The sequence below is a fragment of the Tyto alba genome, unplaced genomic scaffold, assembly GCF_018691265.1.
Source record: "Tyto alba isolate M040663 unplaced genomic scaffold, T.alba_DEE_v4.0 Super-Scaffold_45, whole genome shotgun sequence".
In the NCBI taxonomy this organism is placed as follows: domain Eukaryota; kingdom Metazoa; phylum Chordata; class Aves; order Strigiformes; family Tytonidae; genus Tyto; species Tyto alba.
In genome coordinates, this window is record NW_024881321.1 from 35,743,556 (window position 1) to 35,765,621 (window position 22,066).

Here is a 22,066-nt window from a genome sequence, read left to right on the forward strand (position 1 = left end):
AGACCAGCACTGTGCTCATTCACCTTCCCTCCAAGTACCATTCAAAGACTTTTCAAAATTATTTCACCTAGCTTAAAGTGCTTTGAGATCTTTGCTGAAACAGACAGGCAAGTAGGTATTGCTTGAAACGGGCCTTGGACAGCTGACTAGGACAGCAAAATGTTTTAGGTAACTTAACAAAATAAGCTCTCCATTTTTCACAGTCCAAGATTACTACACTAATGTTCTGCATGGGTCAACTCTTATTTACACAGCAGGAGCTTCATCCAGCCCCAGTGAAGTAAGTTCTTACAGAAAGAAATGCAGACTATAAACAGCACTGCATTAACGGATAGGCCATTTTGTAATAGGCGTTTCTTACCTATGCACTTCTCTCACAGGTTGCACTTCAAACACAGCATGTTTCTGTACACTTCAGTTGATTTAAGAACTGTTTCACAGTGCTGAAACTATTTATAGACAGAAAATCATGCTTCTCACAACCAGGTAGCAGTGACTAACAAGCCCAGGTGCACCAGCAAAGCATATGAAAGAGAAACCTAAAGCACCCGTTCCATCTACTTTCAGCTTGGGTTGCAAACTTAAACAAGGGCAGACCTAAATAATTTGTTATTAGCTTCCATAAACAGATCTGAGACTAATGCAAAACTAAGTACCACTATCAATTTTCCAGGAAAGAAGATTTAAAGTCTCTTTTTTAAAAAATACAAATAACAGGTCATAAGTTAATACAGTGCAGGACAAAGTACTACCATCCTGTGGAGAAAATGAAACTCCAAATTAAGAGCAAATTAATTAAAACCACTACAAGCAAAACACTACTACATACAATTCGTGTCATGCCCACAGAATATGCTGCCACAGAGAAATCAGAATATTTAATATTGTGGCTGACTTTTAAAGAAAGCTGAATAATGCTTAGATGATTAGCATGAACTTCCACAACTGCGGTTACGACAAGGCCAGCAAGATCTCATGCGCTTGCTGGAGTTGGGATGGAATCCAGCACCCTGTCCTGACACAGCACTACATGCTGAACTAGATCTGATGGAGACTGCAAGAAATGGAAAGGAGGAAAATGAAAGAGGTACCATAACTTTCACTAAAACTTTGGTTACTCGGTTCAAGTTAAAAGACTTGATAATCAACTGTGTGATCCTGCAAGGCAAATTTTAAATGCCCAAGTCTGTCTCAAAAGAAGGTGCCAAAACGCAGCAAGACAGCTATGCCACCAAGGTAGAGCAGAGCTTGTTTGGGCCACACGTGACATCCCTAATTGCACAACATATTCACACTAAAACTGGTGCTTTCTACTGCTCAGAAAAAAAAAAAAAAAAACAAAAAAACAGTTTCAGTACTGCTGCTACCATTGTACTGTGACTGACAACAAAAACCAGCACTAGATTTACAATCCAAGAAATATGACCTTGATATTGTGGAACACTCAATGTGCCATCCAGGTCTTCCTTTTCCCCAGGGAGAAGTCCAAGATAACTCTTCAGGTTTGGCAGCCTTCCACAGGGCAAAATCTTTACCATGCCGTTTATCAGTATCAACTGCCAAGAATAAGTGATTTGTTAATGGGATATGTCTCAGAGAAATAAAAATGAGCAAATGAAAGCAAGTGGAAATGTGTGTTTAGTGAACTACTCAGATTTTAATCTCACTCAACTTCTTTTCCTGCAACTTTCTTCCCTTCCCCCCCTTACACGAGGCTTCCAGTTTCTCAATCAAGCGTTTGAATGAAATAATGTTGAATTAGATTTCTGCAGGCTGAAAAGACGGATTCAAGATTCTTTAATACATCCTATCTTTTAGTCCTTTTGGCCTTCTCTGGTTTTACATCATTCATTTAGTTACTTATCAGCCAGTTTCTCAGGATAAATGGATTGCACTGCAGTAGAAAAGGTAACAAGAGAAACTCAAACCAAATCCTATGAACAAACAAAAAAAAAAAACCCACAAACACAACCATCAAACGAACAAATAAACAAACAAACAAAAAAAAACACTACACACCACAATTATTTCTCTGGGACACAAACAGTTTCTGGTTCAGATTACTATTATTGGACAGTAGCAATCTTCCAGTACCATTTTCACCAACGGCTTCTCTACAAAAGTCTCCTCCCCAGCTATATTTGTTGATTCCCTCACTACACAGCCAAGGATGCAGTTCTTTTTGCCACAGTACCGCAGAGAAAGGTTCATCTCTGCTGGCTCCTAACCCCTGGCTGGACACACACCACACCCTGGCAGGAGCTACAGAACAGGGTTCTGGACTCTGCATTTTTTTGCTGACAAATACATGATCTTGCATTTGACCGATGCAGAAAAATATACCTATTTGGCTTGAAGGGATCCAGCCTGGCAAGCAACTCATACTGTCTTAAGTTCCCTTATTTAACACCGCTCATCTGTTTTATCAGCAGCTGATGCTAGATTTACTTCTTTCCTTATATCAGATCATTAACAAAACCACAGTGTTTCACTGGGTCTGAACCAGTCCCTGGAGCATTCCAGAATCAACACATTTTAATGATGATTCACAGCTATTTTTGGAGATCTATTAGATGGTCATTTTTCTTGAGCCATTCCGCTTGTACTTTACTGATATACAGAGTCAGTTTTTATTCAGAATGTCATACAATATTAAGGGAAGCACATTACAAAAATCTATTACACCTGCTTCATCATTCAAAATTGAGAAGAAATAAAGGGATAGAAATATAACCCTAGTTTTATCCACTGAATCTTCATCTCGACTCTTCCACTAGTTTGCCAAGCTCTGGCTGACCAGTATCTGTTGACCCATCCCTCTTTTGCCTTTTTTTGAGTGTAATGCTGCAAAAAAGCACTCTTTACCTTCTCAGTTATAAGCAAAACAGTCAAAATCTTTAGAAATAACAGTAAATTTAGTTGTTAGTGACTCGAGAGGAAACAGGGTAAAACACAAAATCAGTCATGGTTGAGGCTGGAAGGCACCTCGAGATCGTGTAGTCCAAGCCCCTCCTCAGAGCAGGCTCAGCTGCAGCAGGCTGCCCAGGATGGCATCCAGTTGGGTTTTGAATATCTCCAAGGATGAACACTCCATAGCCTCTCTGGGCAACATGTTCTTGTGTTAACCATCCCCAGAGGAAGAAGGGGTTTTATTAGGTTGAAGTAGAATTTCCTGTGTTTCAGATTGTGCCCTTTGTCTCTTGTCCTGTCACCAAGCACCACTAAGAGCCTGGCTCCACCTTCTTCACTTCCCCAGCTATTTGTACATATGGGGGTAAGATCCCCCTGAGCCTGCTCTTCTCCAGGATGAGCAGTCCCAGCTCTCTCAGCCTTTCCTCATATGAAAGATGCTCTTATACCTCCGTCATAATTGTGGCTCTTTGCTGGGCTCTCTCCAATATACCCATGCCTCTCTCGCCCAGCACCTCACCCAGCACTCCAGGCATGTCTCATCAGTGCTGAGCAGAGAAGGAGGATCACCTCCCTTGACCTGCTGGCAACACTCTTCCCAGTGCAGCCCAGGAGGCTGTTGGCTGCCTTTGCAGTCAGTAATTGCCTCTAAATAACTGTTGACAAAATGCATTCCCTCTGTGAGTTGTAATGCTGAAACAACTCCAGAGTGGAGCTATGAGAAGTTTCTGGCTGCAATTCACCTGAGCATCAGCCTCCCAGGCATTTTCCGTAATCGCAAACAGATTTTTTCAATTAAGAAACACTGAACTTCAACGTGCAAAAGGATGCAGAAGACTCTGCATCAAATTCTCCAATGCAGAGACCTGATTAGACCCAGCTTACGGAACCTACAAAGAGGCTCAGCAATCCTGCTCAGCAGCCAGACAACTGCAGCAAAAACCACACAGCCCAGGGTATAGGCATGCTCTGGCACAGCCTATCGAGGGATTGCTCACCCTCACACAAAATAGGCTGCTTAGCAGTAGGCTGATGGTAAGTAAAGAAGCAAATTCATCCAGCTAGCAAGCATCAGAGGAGTGCAACTGCCCAAACACTAACATGGTAGATGAAGCCTCCCTGAATTTACCCTTGACTATCTCACTGCTGGCGAGTGCAACAGCTGAGACCACCACCTCACTATGACATTTGCATGTACCACTCAAGTATTTAAATAAAATTGATTAAGAATCCTAATTGTTCTAAGGTACCAGAACAAAGGCATATAGGGAACCAAGTATGAAAAGAGACCACCAAGTTTCTTCTTGCACTGGCAACAGTGAGTGGCTCAATAAATAATTACGAAAGCAATGTAGTCTTAACCAAAACACTGGCTATACACAACAGGTTAGAAAACTGTTTCAGACTGCTGAATGAAAGCTTATGCACAGATACATCACAAGTTCAAACAATGCGTTAATACAAACAAATTGGTGCCATGAACTTACCTGCTTTGTCTTGGGTATCAGGATAAATAGTAGTTAGTACTCCATATCTTCTTCCCCAAGACTTAACATCAAAATAAACATTGCCTAATAGAAAATAAATGTTTAGTTTTATAGTAAAGATAGGGCAACATTCATGATGAGGAGATAACATTTCCCTGAAAGCAAAACAAGACGCTCTTCAACCCCCATTTTAAATTCTGATTTAGAAATTCAGAAATACCAAAAAGCAGTAGCAGATGCTTCCATGCTACCAGCTTTCCAGTAACCTCACTGCATGTGTCCATTCTGCATATAGGATAACTCTGTATTCTGGAAATCTCCCCAAGTTCTTCCCCTCCCATGCAGCACAATCAGCAATACCCTCCCTGACTGCAACACAGCCTACTGCTACTCCAGTTATAAATGCACTCGAATCCTTCTAAAACCACCAGCACTGCCAAAAAAAAAAAAAAAAAAAAATTAAAATCCACACATTGTGCTTTTCAGGCACACCTTTCACAGCACATAGGAGAAACCCACCTCCTGTTCAAAGCTAAGAGGTTCCCCCCCACCACTCTCTTGTAGAAGCCAGGCCAGGACTTCCCCACAGGAGCTTAGATAGCAGTTCATTACAGTAAACAATTATATTAAGTAATGAGCTACATTTAACATATAAATTGAGTAATAGTTGTTCTGCCCACTCACATCTTCACACATGAGTTGCTCACACCCTGTCTGTTAATCAACAGAAAGAAAGCCTGGTGCAGGGTATCTCTTCTGATGCCAAAACAGGATTATTACGAGCACTGATCTCCTGTACACGTGCAGAACAAAGAGTTGCATTGCTGTAAATCTTACCTTGTGAGGTTGCGTAAGCTTGTCCATTAGCAATTATTGTTTTTATAAAGGAAATTATCTGAGGAATATTGTCAGTCACTCTCATATATACTGTAGGAGGAAGGACCTTAAACAACGAAAGGTAACATCTCATTAGCCTGTATAAAACACAGTGCTGACAAGTCCCTTCACTCTAAGAAACAAACTTTAAAGAACATTCTCCTTGATATTATCTAAAATAAATAAATAAATAAATAAACAAACAAAGAGCGGTGGCAAAAAAATCCATTATTTTTTCCCCAGTGGCTTACTCCCTGCTTCTGGCAAGCATTTTGGACAAGAAGCTAAATCACCTGAAATCAACAAAAGAATACTTGATGTTCCCTATGCTTTAGATCGGGCTATTATAGTAAATATGCATTATCTATGCACCAAGGCTCTATTGCATGGGGGGGAAAAAAAAAAATTGTGTTCCTAAAGAAATTTAACTTGTTCATTGCAAAACTAGGGTTTGCTTCTCCCCTATTTCCTTACTCAAAAGGTGTGCAATATCTTTCCAGAAGAATAAAAAAAGTAAATCAGTACTCAGTTTCCAAGCAACACTTCATCACACAAGCAAACAAATTATACTTTTAGATCAAACTGTCAAAATCAGATTCCTTACCAAAATAATTGCTTTAAAATGCTCTTAAATTTAGAAGCTTCAGTATCTGTACCTTTAAGGCAGCCATATCTTCTTTAAAGTCTTCTTCATAAATACGAGCAAGAGCTACTGGGGATATATTCATCTGAAAAAGAGAGAAGCAGATTAGTAAATCATAAATCAAAGTAATAATATAAAATATTGCCATCTTTTATCAGACAGTTAATAGCTAATTGGAAGACTTACAGAGCCCCCAAGGTAAAGAGTCAGAAAGGCTTATTAATCTAACATTCATGGGGAGGAGACGTAAGTTATAAATAACTTAACAGCAGTATTTCATTTATGCTTCTGAATTGCCACAATATTAATACATATCTTTTAAGACAAAGCAACCAAAGATTAAAATAATAAACTCCTTCCCTCTCTCATTATTTTCCTTGAGAGAGTCTTCCATTTCCAGTGACAAGATACACTACGGTACACGGGACGTGAAATTCATTCCATTTATTGGCAGGGGACACCGATACCACCTACATGTCAGAAAGACAGATCAGAGACTTGCAGTATGAGACAGGATATTAATTTTCAGTGATTAAGAAAAATAAGCTATTTCAGCTGATCCCAGTTACCCATAGATCTCAGTCCAATCAGGGGAAATGAACTGAAATTCCATCCCACGCTTTGCCAAGTGCGGCACTTCTCAAGCACCTTCTCTGCATTTCTCATGCAGGGGGTGATGACCAGGAACAGGGATCCTCACAGAGGTAACAAGAAAGCACAACCCAAAAGGAAAGAAACAACCTGTACATGACAAAATACTTGTTCTCAAATATTCAGAAGAGGACAGGGCTTTAAAGATGCGTGACAGCAAAACCTGTCCTGACAAGGAAAAGCATGATATCAAAGTGTTCCAACTGCGAGATTTCACATCTTCTGAGGAGAAGACAACATACTGTCCAGATAACTGAATCATTAACAAAATAAATCTGGTTTCATCACCAGAAGCATCTGGAGCATCTTTAAGGGGTCTGATTTTCAGGGCACAGGTGGGTACCACTATTTGGACAAGCTCATGGACAAGGCAAGAGTTCTGGTGAAGGCAGACCAGATGCTTATCCAGCAATAAAATGAGGAAGATACTGAGAAATGAAGGCATGCTTCAGCCTACAGATCAGAAAGAGGGCTCTTCCAGACCCCAGCACCCAAACTCATCTCCCTAGACAGCTCCAGCTGCTTCTTCAACCAACAGAGGTGACTACAGGAGGAAGACGGGGAAATTCCTCCTGTCCAGATGGATGTTCAAAACACAGAAAGACTCATCTCCCTCTCAAAGGACCACTGAGGACATGCAGCACACTCATCATAGACTAGATGCCCAGCTTTCAGGTTTTCTCCAAATTAATCCCACCAGAGGATGAAGAACAAGCTCGGGCACGTTGATCCTACAACTGCAATGCTTCAGGTACAGAGCACCCAAAAACAAAACCAGGCTACTGAGGTAGAGGCCTTGGCGATCCAAACAAAATGTGCAGAGCAAAGCAGGCATTTCAAAAAGTCACAAAAAAAGCCATTAAAAAGTTACTTCATAGAACCAAAGAATGCAGTAAATAAACACAAATTCTTTTAAAACATCATGTCATTTCCCCCTCCTCAAACATGAAATCTCCATAATGTTCTGACAATAAGGAAAAATTTTCAAATGCACACATGTAGATTTAAAATGCCTGGGGGTTTTGGTTTTTTGTTTGTTTTGGGGTTTTTTTGTTGTTTGTTTGTTTTGTTTTTAGGATGGCCTACTGCCTTAGAAAACTGCAAGTAAATAGACTATGGGAACACACATGTATTTCCATAGGAGCGGCATGCTAGTATTCATTTGAATGGAGTGCCCTACGTTTAACTGCCATAGGAACTGTTCACTTAAAGACTAAATAAAAGTGACAGCTGTCAAATTCTCTGGCTCCAAGAAACTAGCTTAAAGCTTGCAACTGCAAATTGATCCACCACATTCATTTACGATCCAGAAGACATAAGCTACAGATTCTAAACACAAAATTAAAAAATTCAAAACACATCATAAAACACAGAATACATTCCTAGTGTTTCAGAGTCCAAAAAGTGTTTCAAAAAGGAAAAAAGTAATTGGAATAATCATTCACCAAGCTCAGCTAGCAAAAAGGTCTGATGAAAATCCAACTGAGAACCACTTACACCCCCAGCCTTCTGAAGACTTACCCCTCCATTCAGTGTCAGCTTTCATGTAGGTGACTGACTTGGACAAGACTTCCCAAGGCACTGACGTTGTATCTAGACGGTGCTCAGCACCTTTCAGGAACCGCCCTCAGCCTCGCGTGTGGCAGTGCCACCCATCCTGCCTTTAATGATCGACGGCACACCACGCTTCTCCAGAACTCAGCCAGAAGCCTCCCGGCTGCTAAGTTTTGGGCTGCGTTCGGGATAAGATACCCTTCATTCGGGTGAGGATTGACCCTGGCTTTTTGTTCCCAGCTGGTCTCCCGGGCAGGGGGCGAGGGCAGGGGGACCCCCCCAGCCATGGGTGCTGTAACCCATCCCTCCCTGCCTTGCCCCCTCACCCAGCTCTGCACCCACCTAACCCCCACGCAGCTCTCAGCTCCCAGCCCTCCAGACTCCCAGCCCCATTACAGCCATGCTCGGGGACCAGAAAATTCAACATCTATTATGTGCTAATTAAAACAAACAAAACTCAACCAAAAAAAAGGCAAACCCATGTTAATTCTCCTATGCAAGTAGCTGTAGAAAATACCAAAGTTTGGGTCAAAGACTGCAGTGAACACCTACCTCATTGGCTCTTCTTATTATCTTGTCATCTATGTCTGTGATCCCCATCACCATGATAACTTCAATTCCAAAAAACCTAGTCATTATCCTTCGAAGTATATCAAACCTAACATAGGAGCTGGAAGAGAAAACACACAAACTTTTAAACAGGCAGTAGTAAGAATAAGCTTAAACAAAAATAACCAACAGCACTAACAGCTACAGGGATAATGTAAATACCCCAACACTTGCAATGGAAAGGTCTTCAGTGCATAAAGAGCTTTTCCAAAACCAGTTACCACCTGCACAAAAGTCAAGCAAATTTCCCTTGAACTGGCCTACCCTCTTCTGGCATTAGTGACACATTACATCAAATTTTCTGAGTATTTTCTTTTGTTGGATCTGTTTATTCAAGCACTAAAGTGCGTCGGAAGTTCCATGTGAGCCAGGAGACTCTTTCAAATCAAACAGTACAAAGGCACACAGATCAGGTATTCCTGAAAGACATCTCTCGGGCTTTGTATATTCTAACATGTTTTCAAAAGCCACAGGGCAGAAGAACATGGAACAATAAAACAGGGTTCAAATGAAATCTGCTTAGGGTTGCGTAACAACTACAGCTACCAGCCACCAATATATTATCTAATTCACACACAACCACAGATAGCAAAGAAGAACTATTTATCTTTTCTTTCTTTACCATATTTTTTGCTGTCTTTCTGATATCAAAGAAGAGCTGTTCTGTGGGTTATTTTGTTTTAATTACACTCGAGAATAAATTCTCAAAATTATTCAGGCTCTTTGTCACAAAACAGAGTATTTAATGCTGATAGACTGATGTACTTACAAACTGCAGGGTTGTGGCAGCCCCTTCTGCCGCTCACGGACTCTCCACTTGTAATTCTCAAAACACACTTTGACCGAACAAAACCCAATTATTAGGCTGAGATATCAGAAGGTGACTAGAAGCTCTGGGTCTGCCCTGCAAGGTGACAAGAATCCTCAGCCTGCCCTGGCTTCGGAGAAAACAGAGCCCGAAAGGAGACTCGCAGACCTACAGGTTCCCATTTCACCCCCTGCACCGGCACAAACCGCAACTCCCGTGGCTGTCAGAGCAAACAAGTGTAAGCAAGTGCTGGGAACGGATCTGCATCCTTCCCCCCGGCCGCAGGGGCCGGGTGGCATCAGCGATCAGATTTATGGATGCGTAACGTCTTGAGGAAGAAAACCACTTTCTGCTGTTTTTGTTTGCACTGTGCCCATGTTGAGAAAGGCTTTTTGAAAGTCTTGCTGCCAGAGAGACAGTTTTTAATGAACACCAGCTCACCGGGAATGAGGTTCATGTGATGTGGTGACACGATTCCATAAGAATATTAAATGGATCTTTGGACCCTGTTCAGAGGAACAATGCCAGCGTCAAAAGCTTAATATTAGATTTAACAACCCTGCAGTCACAGTCCCAGAGCAGACAGAAATTTCACACTGTTCCCTCTCTTTTCATCTTCCAATAGAACTGATGGAAGAAACACTGGAAAAGCCAAAGTAGATCTCCTGACACCTCAGAAAGCAGGGTCCTTACCACTGCAGGACTGAAAATTAAAAAAAAAAATAAAAAACACAAAAAATCAGAATCGGGGGAGTAGCAGAGCAGGCACAAGGGACTAAAGTCTCCTCTCATGCTTGGTTTTACTCTTATTTCTGAGCATTCAGCCAGGAACCTGGATGCAGCTCACACCAGCATGATCAAGGCCAGTCTCAGAACTGAGGGAAAAGATGGCACTATCTGCCCACCTGATTTTCTTCTTTACACAGAATAAATTTTGGATATTGCATCACGGCATATAGAGCACCTGTTTTGAAGTCTGGAAGCACAACACACTAGAGGAAGTTGGATTACTTAGAGAAATAAATCCTTATGGAGGCGAAGAAGGAAGAGAGAAAAATAGTGTCATTATTTTCAAATTCCTCTCAAGCTTCTCAAGCTCATCTCCATTATTTGTTTCTGCATTATTACCTGCTGTGTTTGTTGTGCCTGCCACAAGTCAAATGCAAAAAGAAGGGAAAAAAAGAATTCTAATTATAACAGATTGCAAGAGTGTGACAAAAGAATGGTATTTTACAAGAGTAGTGCTGTAGCAATAGCCATCACTCCATTTGACTTCACGTTCTTTCTCAGTGCATTTTCTGGCCTGCAGACCCCCCAGCAGCAGAATGCAGTTCAGCTGTGCCTACCAAAGCTCCACACATCTGGACCTAGTTACTGGGGGAAGGGGAAAAAAAAAAAAAAAAACAAAAAAAACAAAAACAAAACAAAAAACACACCACCACAACAACAAAAATATTTATAAAATCAAAAGTGTTCCACCATCCTGAACAAATGAGCTGAGCAACACGATGTCAATGCTGACACGTGCAAGACTGCAGACCCTGGGAAGGAACAGCCAACTCCTCACAGGCTAGAGGGCTTAACTGACCAGAAAAGAGAGAGGAAGGTCTTCAGTGCGGGCACCTTGCTGCACAACAACGCTACAGGAACAACACGTGAAGGCGCTAAAGAGACGGCAGAAATTGTATAAACACAGCTTCTTATCTGCATGATACACCACTCCAAAGGCAATATTCAGCCCTAACTGTTCTTTCTTAAATCAGCAAGTGGAGGGACCAAATCCAGGTGGCACAGACACATGGCAAACCTCCACATCAAGAAAGATTGAAATTGTTAGGTTAGATATAGGGTAAGAGAACAGGTGGAGCGAGCAAGGCTTTCCTACTCCCTCCTTTAATCGAGAGCCTGAAGGCAGGTGAACAAGAAGAACCACTGACCAAACAAAGACATTCAAAAGCCACAGAGCGCTGCACGACCAAAAGGTGAAATTCTCCACCTCTGTACAGACTGTGCTCGAGATCTACCATACCCCTTCAGACAGGAGCACTTCTACAATTCCCTCCCCTGCTACACCACATCAGGGAAGACAGGCCCTACCGCACTAGAGAACCTCAACTGAGCGATGAGGAAAATAAATTTATTAGCATCTTTTTATACAGTTGCTCTCAAGTGATGATTTTAAATTGTAATTATTTCAAGGTAAACTGTAACATAGTCTGCACTACAGTAACTGTAGATTTAAATACACACACTGCTATGACTTTTTAAAGTTCCCCTGAAGGTGCCAAGTACAAACGAAATAATTCAAGGTATCATTTTCTTGATTTTTGGATCACCAGTAAAAAGCTAGGTTAGTTTTCTGCTAAGACTGGACAAAAGCAAGGAGGAAAAAGACACCACCACATACACGCAGCAGTACAACACCATTTAAGGTGTTGCCAACAGTATTTTTACAGAATTGGTACTTTAAAATTTCTCTTTTACAGAAAGAGGGCACGGTAGTGCAGTACTGTGATAGCTCAACATACAGCAAAATTCAACATGAGTTTCTGAACGAAGTTGAGACAAGACCAGAAGCTGTGAATTGCCATACGTTAAAAGGGAATTAATTAGTCAAACACACAGCGTCCAATCTTCACACAAATGGCAATTATCTGAGAAACCCTGCTCTTCCAAGGAGCCCAATGCCTCTTGCTCTTTTAAGAATTAAGAGACAGGAGCCCAACAAAAGCTGACATCCTGCACGCATTCTCATCAGGTATATTGTTTTAAAACAACTGGCAGGAGCCTTCTCTGGCGTATTTATTATTATAATTATCCTAATGACCCACAAAGACCATGTGCTTTTTTTGGGGGGGGGGGGAATGTGGGCAGTGGGGGTGGTGTGTTTTGAACCCAGTAAGCCACTGAACTGTTACTATACAAAAAGGCCTTTAAGCTACCTAGGCATTTATCCGTTAACCTTAAAATCATCTTTTTAATAGTAAACCCTCAACGGCTTTTCCCTGGTGCCAACGCAATATCCGAACTGAAACGGAGGCAAAACTCTAATTTCACACAGATAAGAGGCTCTGCTCCAGGACCCCAACTCCTCTACACAGGAGGCCACGTTACACCGATGTGATTTAGAAACAACTCACCCTGACTACCAAAAAAAAAAAAAGCGCACGTTCTTAATACTTTCCATCCCACATCCCACACCTCTCTATCCCACATCTCTCTGTCTGGGACGAGCTGCACCGACAGCCCTTTCCGTGCTCCCTGAGGCCGAGAGGGAAAAAAAAAAACCAAAACAAAAAAAACAAAAAAAAAAAACACAAACAAACAAACAAAACAAAACAAAACAAAACAAAAAAAAAAAAAAAAAAAAAAAAAAAGAAAACCAAACACAAATAGGATTTTGCCCTTTGCACGGGTCAGGAGTGGAAGAGCCGGAACCCCCACAGCGGCTCCCAGTGGGGTCTGTCACCCGGACACACGCTGCCCGCGACCGCGGCAGCCCTGGGGATGCCCCGCACCCCCGCCGCCGGGCTCCCACCCGCGTCGTTCCCACGCAAGACGGAACCCCCCCGCGATTCTGGACGCGACTCACCAGGCGTGCCCGAGGTGCGCCCGGTCGTACACGGTCGGCCCGCAGCTGTACCTGCGGAGGGGGGAGACAAGCGGCGCCCGTCAGCGCCGGCCCAGCCCCACGGCGCGGCGCGGCGCGGCCCGGTCCCCCCGCCCCGCCCCACGCCCGCCCGCCGTCCCGCGGGGCGCTACCAGGTCGCTACTCCTTCCGCCGCCAGCACGAGCGGCTCCTTGCTCCGGCTCCGGCTGTTGTAAGCCACGATCCCGCTGTCCCGCCCCGCCGGCGGCACCCACTCCCGCCGCCGCGCCGCGCTCCAACACCGCCGGGCCGCCACCGCCTCCCCCCCGCCGCGCCCGGGGCCGGGGCCGGGGCCGGGGCCGCACCGCCAGGCCGCCGCCGCCGCTCCGCGCAGCATGGCCACGGGCCCCCGGCCGGGAACCGCCGGCTCCGCCTCCCCGCGGGGAGGGAGGGAAGGAAAGGAGCACAACCCGCCGCGCCTGTCGTCGCGACACCCGGCGCCGCCTGTGCCGGGAAACAGCGGGCGAGCAGGGGTAGCTACAGCCGGAGCGGCAGGAAGAGGCGGGGCCTGCGGGCAGGGGTCGGCCCGGCCGTTCCTCGGAGCGGCCCCCGCGGTGAGTCCGGGGCCTGGGTCGGGCGGTGCCCCCCCCCCCCCCCCTCGAATTGGGCCGAGCGAGCGCGTCCCCGGCCTTGTGTTTCGGTGTCCGCCGCGCCGGCGCGCGGTTTCTTCCTGAGGAAATTTTTAGCGGGGGCGTTTGTAGGGAACGTGGGATACTTTAACGAAATGGTCTCCGCTGTGTCAGTTCGGGCAAACGGGGCGGGGAGGGGGGCGAATCTGTGTTACGGCACCTTTCGGCTGGGGGAACGGCCGGCAGCCTGTTAGCTCCTGAAAGAGGAACGTGGTATGACATTCCCGAGCTGGACTTAATAAATCGGTCTCAAAACCCACTTCTGCGCCCTCCTTACTCCCACGTACTGGTGTAAAGTCCCACCCGACCTGGATATTTTCAAAAATTACATGAACTGCTGCTAGGTACCGGGTGAAGTGCCCTGGGCCTTGGCCGGGTGACGGTCCAGGTCCGCTTCCTTCCCAGTGTTGGGACAAGCAAAGGGCGTGTGTTTTCTGATGATGCATCCCTCATCTCAGTGTGGATGTTTTTTGTTTCTTTCAGAGCATACCAAGGAAACGGAGCCTAACTGGCTGCAGTGTCTTGAGCCCTTTTGGAAACGATGAGCTGTTTAACCAATGTGAGTAACAGTATAATGGAACAGACCTAAGGGTGACGAAAGTCTTTTTTAACTAGCACCTTGTTTCCAAAAGTAACTATGAGCAAGTACCAAGGAAACAAGTGAGAACTCTACAAGCGTATATAGCATTTTCCCTGCTACTATCCCAGCTTCCAACCAGATGACATCCTCAGATGAATTCTTTGGGGCTTTTTGCACCCCCTCTACCCCTCCAGTTTTTCACCCTCCCTCAATAAATTGCTCTACTATGAATTTCCCCAGCCTCTCTGAACCCAATTCACCTCCAGCCTTTGGCAAGGAGTACCGCAGGTCCACTGCTACTTTTTGGAAGCATCCTCTTGGCACGTGTTGAAGTTGAGACCGACGAGCTCCAGTTGTGACCACCCTTGCTCTTGTCTGAGAAGAGAGAGCGGGCCGTCGGCTCCAGCACACGCCGTCTGCCCTGCTCCCGACTGTCTTCCTCCAGCCGAGCCTCTAGGCAGGCTGGTCGGAGCGGAGCCTTTCCAGGTCTCCCAGACTGTTGCTTTATTCACCTGCTAAAGCATCTTCTTGGCCTCTGGGAGGAAGGTAAATGCTGAGGCATCGCGGCCCATCTTGACTGGATGCCGCAGGGAACAGGGCTGCCTGTGGTGAACAGCCTCACACAAGTCCTTGTATTGTTTCCTCTTCTACCTGCCAGGGTCAGGTTTGATAGATTTTTCTCATGTGTAATGTGATCATTTGAAGTCATTGCTTTTACGTAATAATAGATGTCCATCTACATCTTGCTTCATTTTAGAGAGTAGCAGATATAAAGCCCTGCCAGTGACAAATGTTTCCTTTTTTTTTCCTAGTACACACTTTCCACAATATTTTTCATTTAACAGTCTTAAATTTTTGATTAAATAAGACACCTGTTTTATGGACTTGCTAATTTGAGGCTACCTAGGATGAAACTGAAGATACCATCCAATAACCTTTGTAAATGTTTGCTTTATATGTGTCTTAGGAAGCTTCACGAGCCAATTATTTCAGTTTCCATAGTGAGCCGGTTTTGATGTCTTTGCCGTTCAACACACATCCTGTTAAGAGTTTTCATTAACTCTGTTGTCTTCTTTGTTCTGTACAGCGACAAGCACTTTGACAGAGTCCAAATCAATACTAAGTAACAATGGATGCTTTTTAGCCTTAATTCCAGGTTTAGCTATCACAAATGAAACTACCAACAGATCAGAAGAATGCAGCAGCTTTTCCTTTCCCTGATGGTTTCAGGAGGCTTAGTGTCTACGCTGTCCAGGCTGGCTTTTAGCATTTAGTCCAGAAACCTCTGTCCTGCTATAAAACATTATTTTCTGAGGGTAGGAAAGACCACAATTATTAAATGCCTGAAATGAACAGTTAATATTGTTCATGCTTGAGATTTGTTTTAACGCAGTAGAATAAATTCAGTGCAACAGTGGAAAGGATTCTACAATCACTGAAGTACGAAAATAATATCATTTCAAATGAAAAGCAGTATTAATCCTGATGGAATAGAACCATAAATTATGCATTTTAAAAATACCAGCGTTCTCAGAAACAATTGGTCTATGGCTGTAAGCACACCTCTACTTAGGCCACCTCCCTTCCTGACACCCTTATTCCTGGCCTGGGACATGCGGAATGAGACGATACTCGCCTACCAGAGAGGCAGAAGAGCAGCAAAGGATTTTGTGCCTCCATCAGGAGACTCATCTTTGCTTCCACCTGGAGTAGAAGATGCGTTTAGAGGTTGCCCGCAGCTGGAGCCAGGGTATACCCGATCAATGCCAGGCCTGGGCCTGCTGTACTCTTGTAACTTGTGTATTTTCTGCTGAATAGCTAGTAGGAGAGCGGTACATCTCTCAAGTCAAAATCCCACTGAGGTGTGTCTACCTGAGCCTCGGGTAAAGTGTTGTTTCCAGGGGACATCCATGTATTTAATATTGTCAGGTCACCTTCTCATGTTTTGCTTAGGAGCCGTTAAGGTTAAAACTTCCTTTTTTTTAATAAAAAATGAAACTCTAAGGTAAAGAGGTGACTCCTGAACACCTTAGAATGGGTTCATATATTCTCTGTCCCTTTATCTGCATGCGCAAGAAGGCAACATTTCCCCTCCAGGCTCGATGAAAAGGGAAAACCTGGGAGAAGCACAGCGGTGTGTGCTCTCCACCAGCAGCTCTGCAACACCTCTCTGGTGGGCAGGGAGGACCTTCGGGGGTTCTGGCTCACCTGGATCCTCATTTCCAGTTTCCAGTCCCAGGACTACCTACAGGACTTATCCCCAGAGGTAAGATCAGTGGGTAAATCCCAGAGCATGTTTTGTATCATAAGTAAATAAACAAAAATTAAGCTAGAAATTCATTTTTTCCTTTCTGTTTATTATTAGGAGATACATGCTTTGTAAGGCTTTAGTTTTTCCCATACAGTTAAAAGTGCTGCATTTTTCTTCTAAAAAAAATTAAACCACACCATCTTAGAATTGTTGACAGAGGAGAAAGGCTGCATTTGCTGTGTTATCAAGAGCACAGTTTCCAATATCTGTGGCCCTTCTTGTCAGATTCTAGTTCAGGAACCTGGCAAGGAAACTGACCCTGAGAAAATAAGGGGGAAAAGTTTGTAAAGACAAACTACAAACCAAAAGCAAAGACGAGCCAAATGCACTGCAGTGACCTGAATTTCTCATAGCAGTCTGTAATAACAGACACATTTTGACTCACCTTTTATAGTCCTTTTATTTTAAAAAACCTAGGTGCTTAACAGTTTGTCTAAGAATCCCATTTAATTTTTAAAAGGAGAATAAAAATTGTCCCAAGCTTAATTACAAATGCTTGCCTCAGAAATACCCTAAATGTTGAGTGGCCATTCCCCAAAATATTCACAACAAAGAGTATGTTTTATAAAAGAGAAATCATCTCGAGATACCTATTCTAAAAGAGTGATTCTGGGTAAATTAAATAAAACTGAAAAAGAAATGTCATTGGTGGACATGAAGAAAATAAACTGTCCTGCTCTTATCAAAAGCCTAGTAGGCTGGACCCTGAGTTTTGAAACACCGGTTTACTATTTTTCAGACAACCTCCTTGCCACCTGCTCTAACAAACGCTGCCGGTTTTTCATCAGAAGCGTTTGGGTCCTGTGCCACAGTTTACAGAAACAAGCCTGAGGGTTGGTATGAATTTGGTCAGGGGTCAGGTTGATGCCTTTGTCAGTGGTTTCCAACTGTTGAGGTGTGTATCTCGAACGCGCTGTGGGAATGTGGAGCCCACAGGAATGGAATAAGCTCCCCTTGATCTGTGTTGACTCCACAACTGGTTGACTCCAGTTGCTGGGACAACTCAGATGTACTTCTGCCTTGAACTAGCAGTTGTGTGTTGCAGTGCAAAGTCCAGAATTTTTCGCTCACCTTTCATGCCGGTGCTGTTTAAGCTCCCTAGGTGCAGCAGGTACAAGAAAGAGATGGCAGCAGCCAGAAAATGGGTGTGAAAAGAGGTAGCGAGTGCAACAGACTCGGGGCAAGCAGAGGAAGAGATGAGGAGCTGTATCCAGTGAAATACCCATTTCCTTAAGTAGGACTTGACTTTTTAAGAAAAAAAAGAGACACAGAAGGTTCAGAATGGCAGGTCTACATTAGGAGAGTGTTCGGGAAGTTTATGAAATTCTTGAGCCTTTACTGGGAAGCAGAAAAAGGACCAGCTCAGCTAGATTTGTTTTCCAGATTTTAGAATCCATTAATCCCTCATCATTTGCTGACGTGAACAGGTATTTCTGGCCCAAATATCTGTAAGTGGTGTACACTGTCCAGTGCACAGACAATGCATATTGCATGAAAGCATGAACTATGACTTGTCTGCTCGTCTTCATACTTGCAAACCTCAGCTCTGCTCATCTTGCATGTTAACCTTTTTGCAGGTTTGTTTCAAAACCTTCAGCCATTAGCAGAATGAATAGACTTGTAAAATTATATTATCATGATCCAGGTAAGTATGAATTTAGCCTCATAAACAGACAAGCAAAAAAACAAAACAAAACAAAACAACCCATATGTAACTGTAGAAGATCAGGATTAAACTATTCAATGGTGCAGAAACAGCAATTCATTAGAAGGGATAACTCATCTGATTTGTCTATACCTATGAAGTATAATGAGTAACTATCAGAAGACACTATCTTTTCTAATAGAGACAGGGCTTTAGTGATTATGTAATTTTAGCAATATTCAATGAAGGCAGAGAAAGGAAGCAGCCAGAATTCCTTGTACCACCAATCCTCATTTTGGAGGTTTGGAATTTTATGGTCCTCATATTAAGAATTCTGAACTTTATGCTGATGAGCTGGAATAACCATAATGACTGTAATAACTATAGTTACTAGAATATTTATATGCTATATGAAGTACATAATACTATATATATATACATAATATGTATGTTACACAGCAGTTGCATGAGTTGTTGATCTGGTTATAGGTTCCCTTGATTCCCACTGCTGTCAGTTCAGATCTTTAGTAAGGTAACAGTTTCAACAAACTTCTGAAAACCCCAGATTTGTGTTTCTAGACAGGAAAGATTTCTTGCAATCAGAGCAAAGGGGCTTGGGAACAGAAGGAAGAGAGTAAGATACCTCCCTCATCCTCCCATCAAGTATAGAAAATACAATGAAGCCCACGAAACTCTTCTTTCTTTGACGCCTGGCAATCATTCCCTATACTTCTACTTGTGAGTGCTCCACCAGAGTAAGAAATGGGCCCCTAATATGAAAAAAGAACTGAAACTCCATTCAGAATCTCCCATCTCTCACCTACTGCAGTTCAGAGTCAAGAGGTCAAAATAAAGAGGAGGAGGATAAGGAGGAAAAGCAGAGATGGGCAGTGGGTGTCAGCTCCACATCTTCCAAAACTTTCCAACCTGGAAATGTACACACATACCTGACTTCCCCGCTTCCTAAAACGATGGCTGACATGCCAATGAGCCTAGAGAGAGTGCAGAGAATAGGTATTTCTTGGTACAGGTATATTTGATAACAGCACTACACAAAGCACTGATAATTGTCTTTAGGACCTGTGAAAGGGGACCTTCAAAGTGTATACCAAATGCATTCTCAGGTGAGCTCAGTCCCATCCTTTCCCCAGGACTTGTGCAAAGTCTGATGATGGGTTTTTTTTCTGTCACTCTTCTGGCAATGTATGAAAAGCTAACAAAGGAAGATCTAGTAGATGATACCAAGCTCTCTATCCTCAGTGCATCCAAGGCCATCAATACTTTTGAGCAAATCAGTGAAGCTTAGCAGTCCACAACTACACTTGAAAATTGTACCTTTTAAACTTTTTTTTTTTGTCTGTAAGGAAGAGTGTCATAGTTTAACTCCAGCCAGCAACTAAGCACCACACAGCCGCTAACTCCACCCCGGGTTGGGATGAGGGAGGTAATTGTAAAAGTGAAAAAACTTGTGGGTTGAGATAAATACGGTTTAATAGGTAAAGCAGAAGCTGCACATGCAAGCAAAGCAAAACAAGGAATTAATTCCCCACTTCTCACAGGGAGGCAGGTTCAGCCATCCCCAGGAGAGCTGGACTCCATCATGTGTAATGGTGACTTAGGATTGCAAACACCATCACCCCAAACATCCCCCCTCTTCCTTCTTCCTCCAGCTCTGTATGCTGAGCATGATGCTGTATGATATGGGATGTCCCTTTGGTCAGTGGGGGTCAGCTGTCCCAGCTGTGTCCCCTTCCAAACCCTTGTGCACCCCCAGCCTGCTTGCTGGGGGGGGGGGGGGCACATGTGAAGCACTGCTCAGCAATAACTAGAACATCCCTCTGTTATCAACACTGTTTCCAGCACAAACCCAAAACATAGCCCTTGCTAGCTGCTGTGAAAAAAATTAACTCTATCCCAGCCAAAACTAGCACAAGGAGGAATAGAAGTTCTTGTTTAGTAAATTAGCAGGTACTTTTACAAACTGATTTCTTATTTGTATGTGTAATTACTGCGGTGTTAGTTAACTAATGGTAGTTAACTTTTCTGCAAGAATGACTCTTTTTGGGACTCATCTGAATTCTTTTCAGATGTCTTGCCTCTACTGAGTCATAATTATTGGCTTAGGTTCTTACACTAGCCAGGGGACTGTTAACTACCTTTAATTGCTGACAGTAGCTCAGCTTCTTCAAGGCAAGGGTGAAACAGGCTGTAACTACAGAGGCAGTGCCAACAATTTAGAATAGGTGTTCCTAGGCTAGTGCTGCCATTACACAACTCCCTCTGGATGCCACTGTAAACCAGAGCACACAGGTCCAGAAACACTGGCTTAGAGCGCTGCCTAGATGCCGTAGCACTCATCCTAATTTACATACCTAAGATCTCAGGTTGTCAAAGTTTACATCAGCAAATACAACAACTCATGGAAACAGAAAATAAGGGGAAGAAAAGAACAAAGAACTTACTTAGATTACTGACAAAGATCTTCTGAAAACAAGCAACTGCCCTCTGAAATCAGCTGGAAGCAGTGGGGCAGGGACAGTTCAAAATTGCCCTCGTCTACAGTATCATCTCCACTCCTCAAAAGTATTTCAGTGCCTGGCTCGCACTGCAGGGATCAGTAAATAGCTGCCTGTGCTCCCCTGAAAACCCGCTCAGGGAGTTCAGACACCAAGTTGATGACAGCAGCAGAAATACTTACTGGGGTTAAGATGCTGAGGTCCTTAGTCAGGCCATTGCGCCCTCTGTTCCCTACAAGAAGAAGCAGAACATCAGTGCCTCAATAAACAACGACTGTACCAGCAAGTCTGAGCGTTTAGAAATGATGAGTCAGTCCCCTCTAAATTAGGGTATTGACAGTGACGGGATTTTTTTCAAAAAAAAAAAAAAAGTAAGAGGCAGAAAGCGTGCGTTGTTTTGCTTCGCTGGAGCAAGTTTTCTAGGCCCGCCTTCCCAGCCCCTCGCTACCCGACACCGCCGAGCCTGGCGGGACCGGGTGTCTGCGGGCAGGGGGCACTTCCCGAGAGGAACCGTCAGGGAAACGCAACCGCATCTCCCAGCTGAGGGACGAGCTGAAACCGCTGCCAACCGCCCCCCGCCCCGCCTCACCGGAGCCCGCCTTGCGCGGCCCCACGGGCGGGGCGGGGCTGGGCCGCCGCCGCCACCTCCCCTCAGCGCCCGCCCCGCCTCCCGCCGCCGCCGGCGGGGCAGAGCGCCGGGCTGAGGCGGGGAACGGGACCGGAGCTCCAGCTCCTCCCCCCCCCCCCCCCCCCCAAAAAAAAAACCCGACACGTTACCGGCCGGCCCGCTGCGGGGGGGAGAACTCGGGCCGCACGGGGCTGTACCCGGCGACCCTCCTCCTCCTCCTCCTCCTCCTCCTCCTCACCGGAGGCGCTCAGGCAGCACAGAAGCAGCCCGCCACCGGGGGGGGGGGGGGGGCTACACACCCACCCCACCCCCCATGCGTTGGCCCCGCTCCAACGAGACCCTCCCCTGCCCACCGCAGGGCAAACCAGCCGCCACCAGTGCGCATGCGCTGTGGCTCAAGGCCCGCTGGGAAATGTAGTCAAATGCCGTCCGTCCCGGGCGGCTCCATCTTAGCCTCCCGCTGCGGGGAGTGCGCATGCGCCCGCCCGCCTCCCCTCCCCTCCCCCTCCCGCCGCGGCCGGTATCCCGGGCAGCGCCGTCGCCGCGGCGCCCGCCCGCCCGGCATGGATT

General features: G+C 44.7%; 1 protein-coding gene and 1 long non-coding RNA gene across 8 annotated transcripts in view; one reads left to right on the top strand and one right to left on the bottom strand.

Annotated features, from left to right (window-relative positions):
• The window catches only part of CARS2 (cysteinyl-tRNA synthetase 2, mitochondrial), a 47,323-nt gene extending 25,624 nt beyond the window's left edge, over positions 1-21,699 (bottom strand). For 3 of the 7 annotated variants that reach the window (XM_042806109.1, XM_042806110.1, XM_042806108.1), the window contains exons 1-7: positions 13,301-13,624; positions 13,131-13,181; positions 8,674-8,791; positions 5,930-6,001; positions 5,235-5,340; positions 4,398-4,481; positions 1,427-1,556 (exon numbers count right to left, since the gene is read on the bottom strand). In XM_042806109.1, the coding sequence (XP_042662043.1) occupies positions 1,427-1,556; positions 4,398-4,481; positions 5,235-5,340; positions 5,930-6,001; positions 8,674-8,791; positions 13,131-13,181; positions 13,301-13,524 (785 nt within the window). In that variant the 5' untranslated portion in view covers positions 13,525-13,624. Of the gene's footprint in view, positions 1-1,426; positions 1,557-4,397; positions 4,482-5,234; positions 5,341-5,929; positions 6,002-8,673; positions 8,792-13,130; positions 13,182-13,300; positions 13,625-21,050; positions 21,482-21,645 lie in introns of those variants that run through there. The other 4 variants (XM_042806113.1, XM_042806112.1, XM_042806111.1 and 1 more) reach the window with 4 other exon arrangements.
• Positions 13,653-19,128, top strand: LOC122154737. The gene is made up of 2 exons (XR_006166793.1): positions 13,653-13,741; positions 14,300-19,128. It is a non-coding gene; the product is annotated as an uncharacterized LOC122154737 (long non-coding RNA).
• Positions 21,700-22,066: the final 367 nt, after the last annotated feature.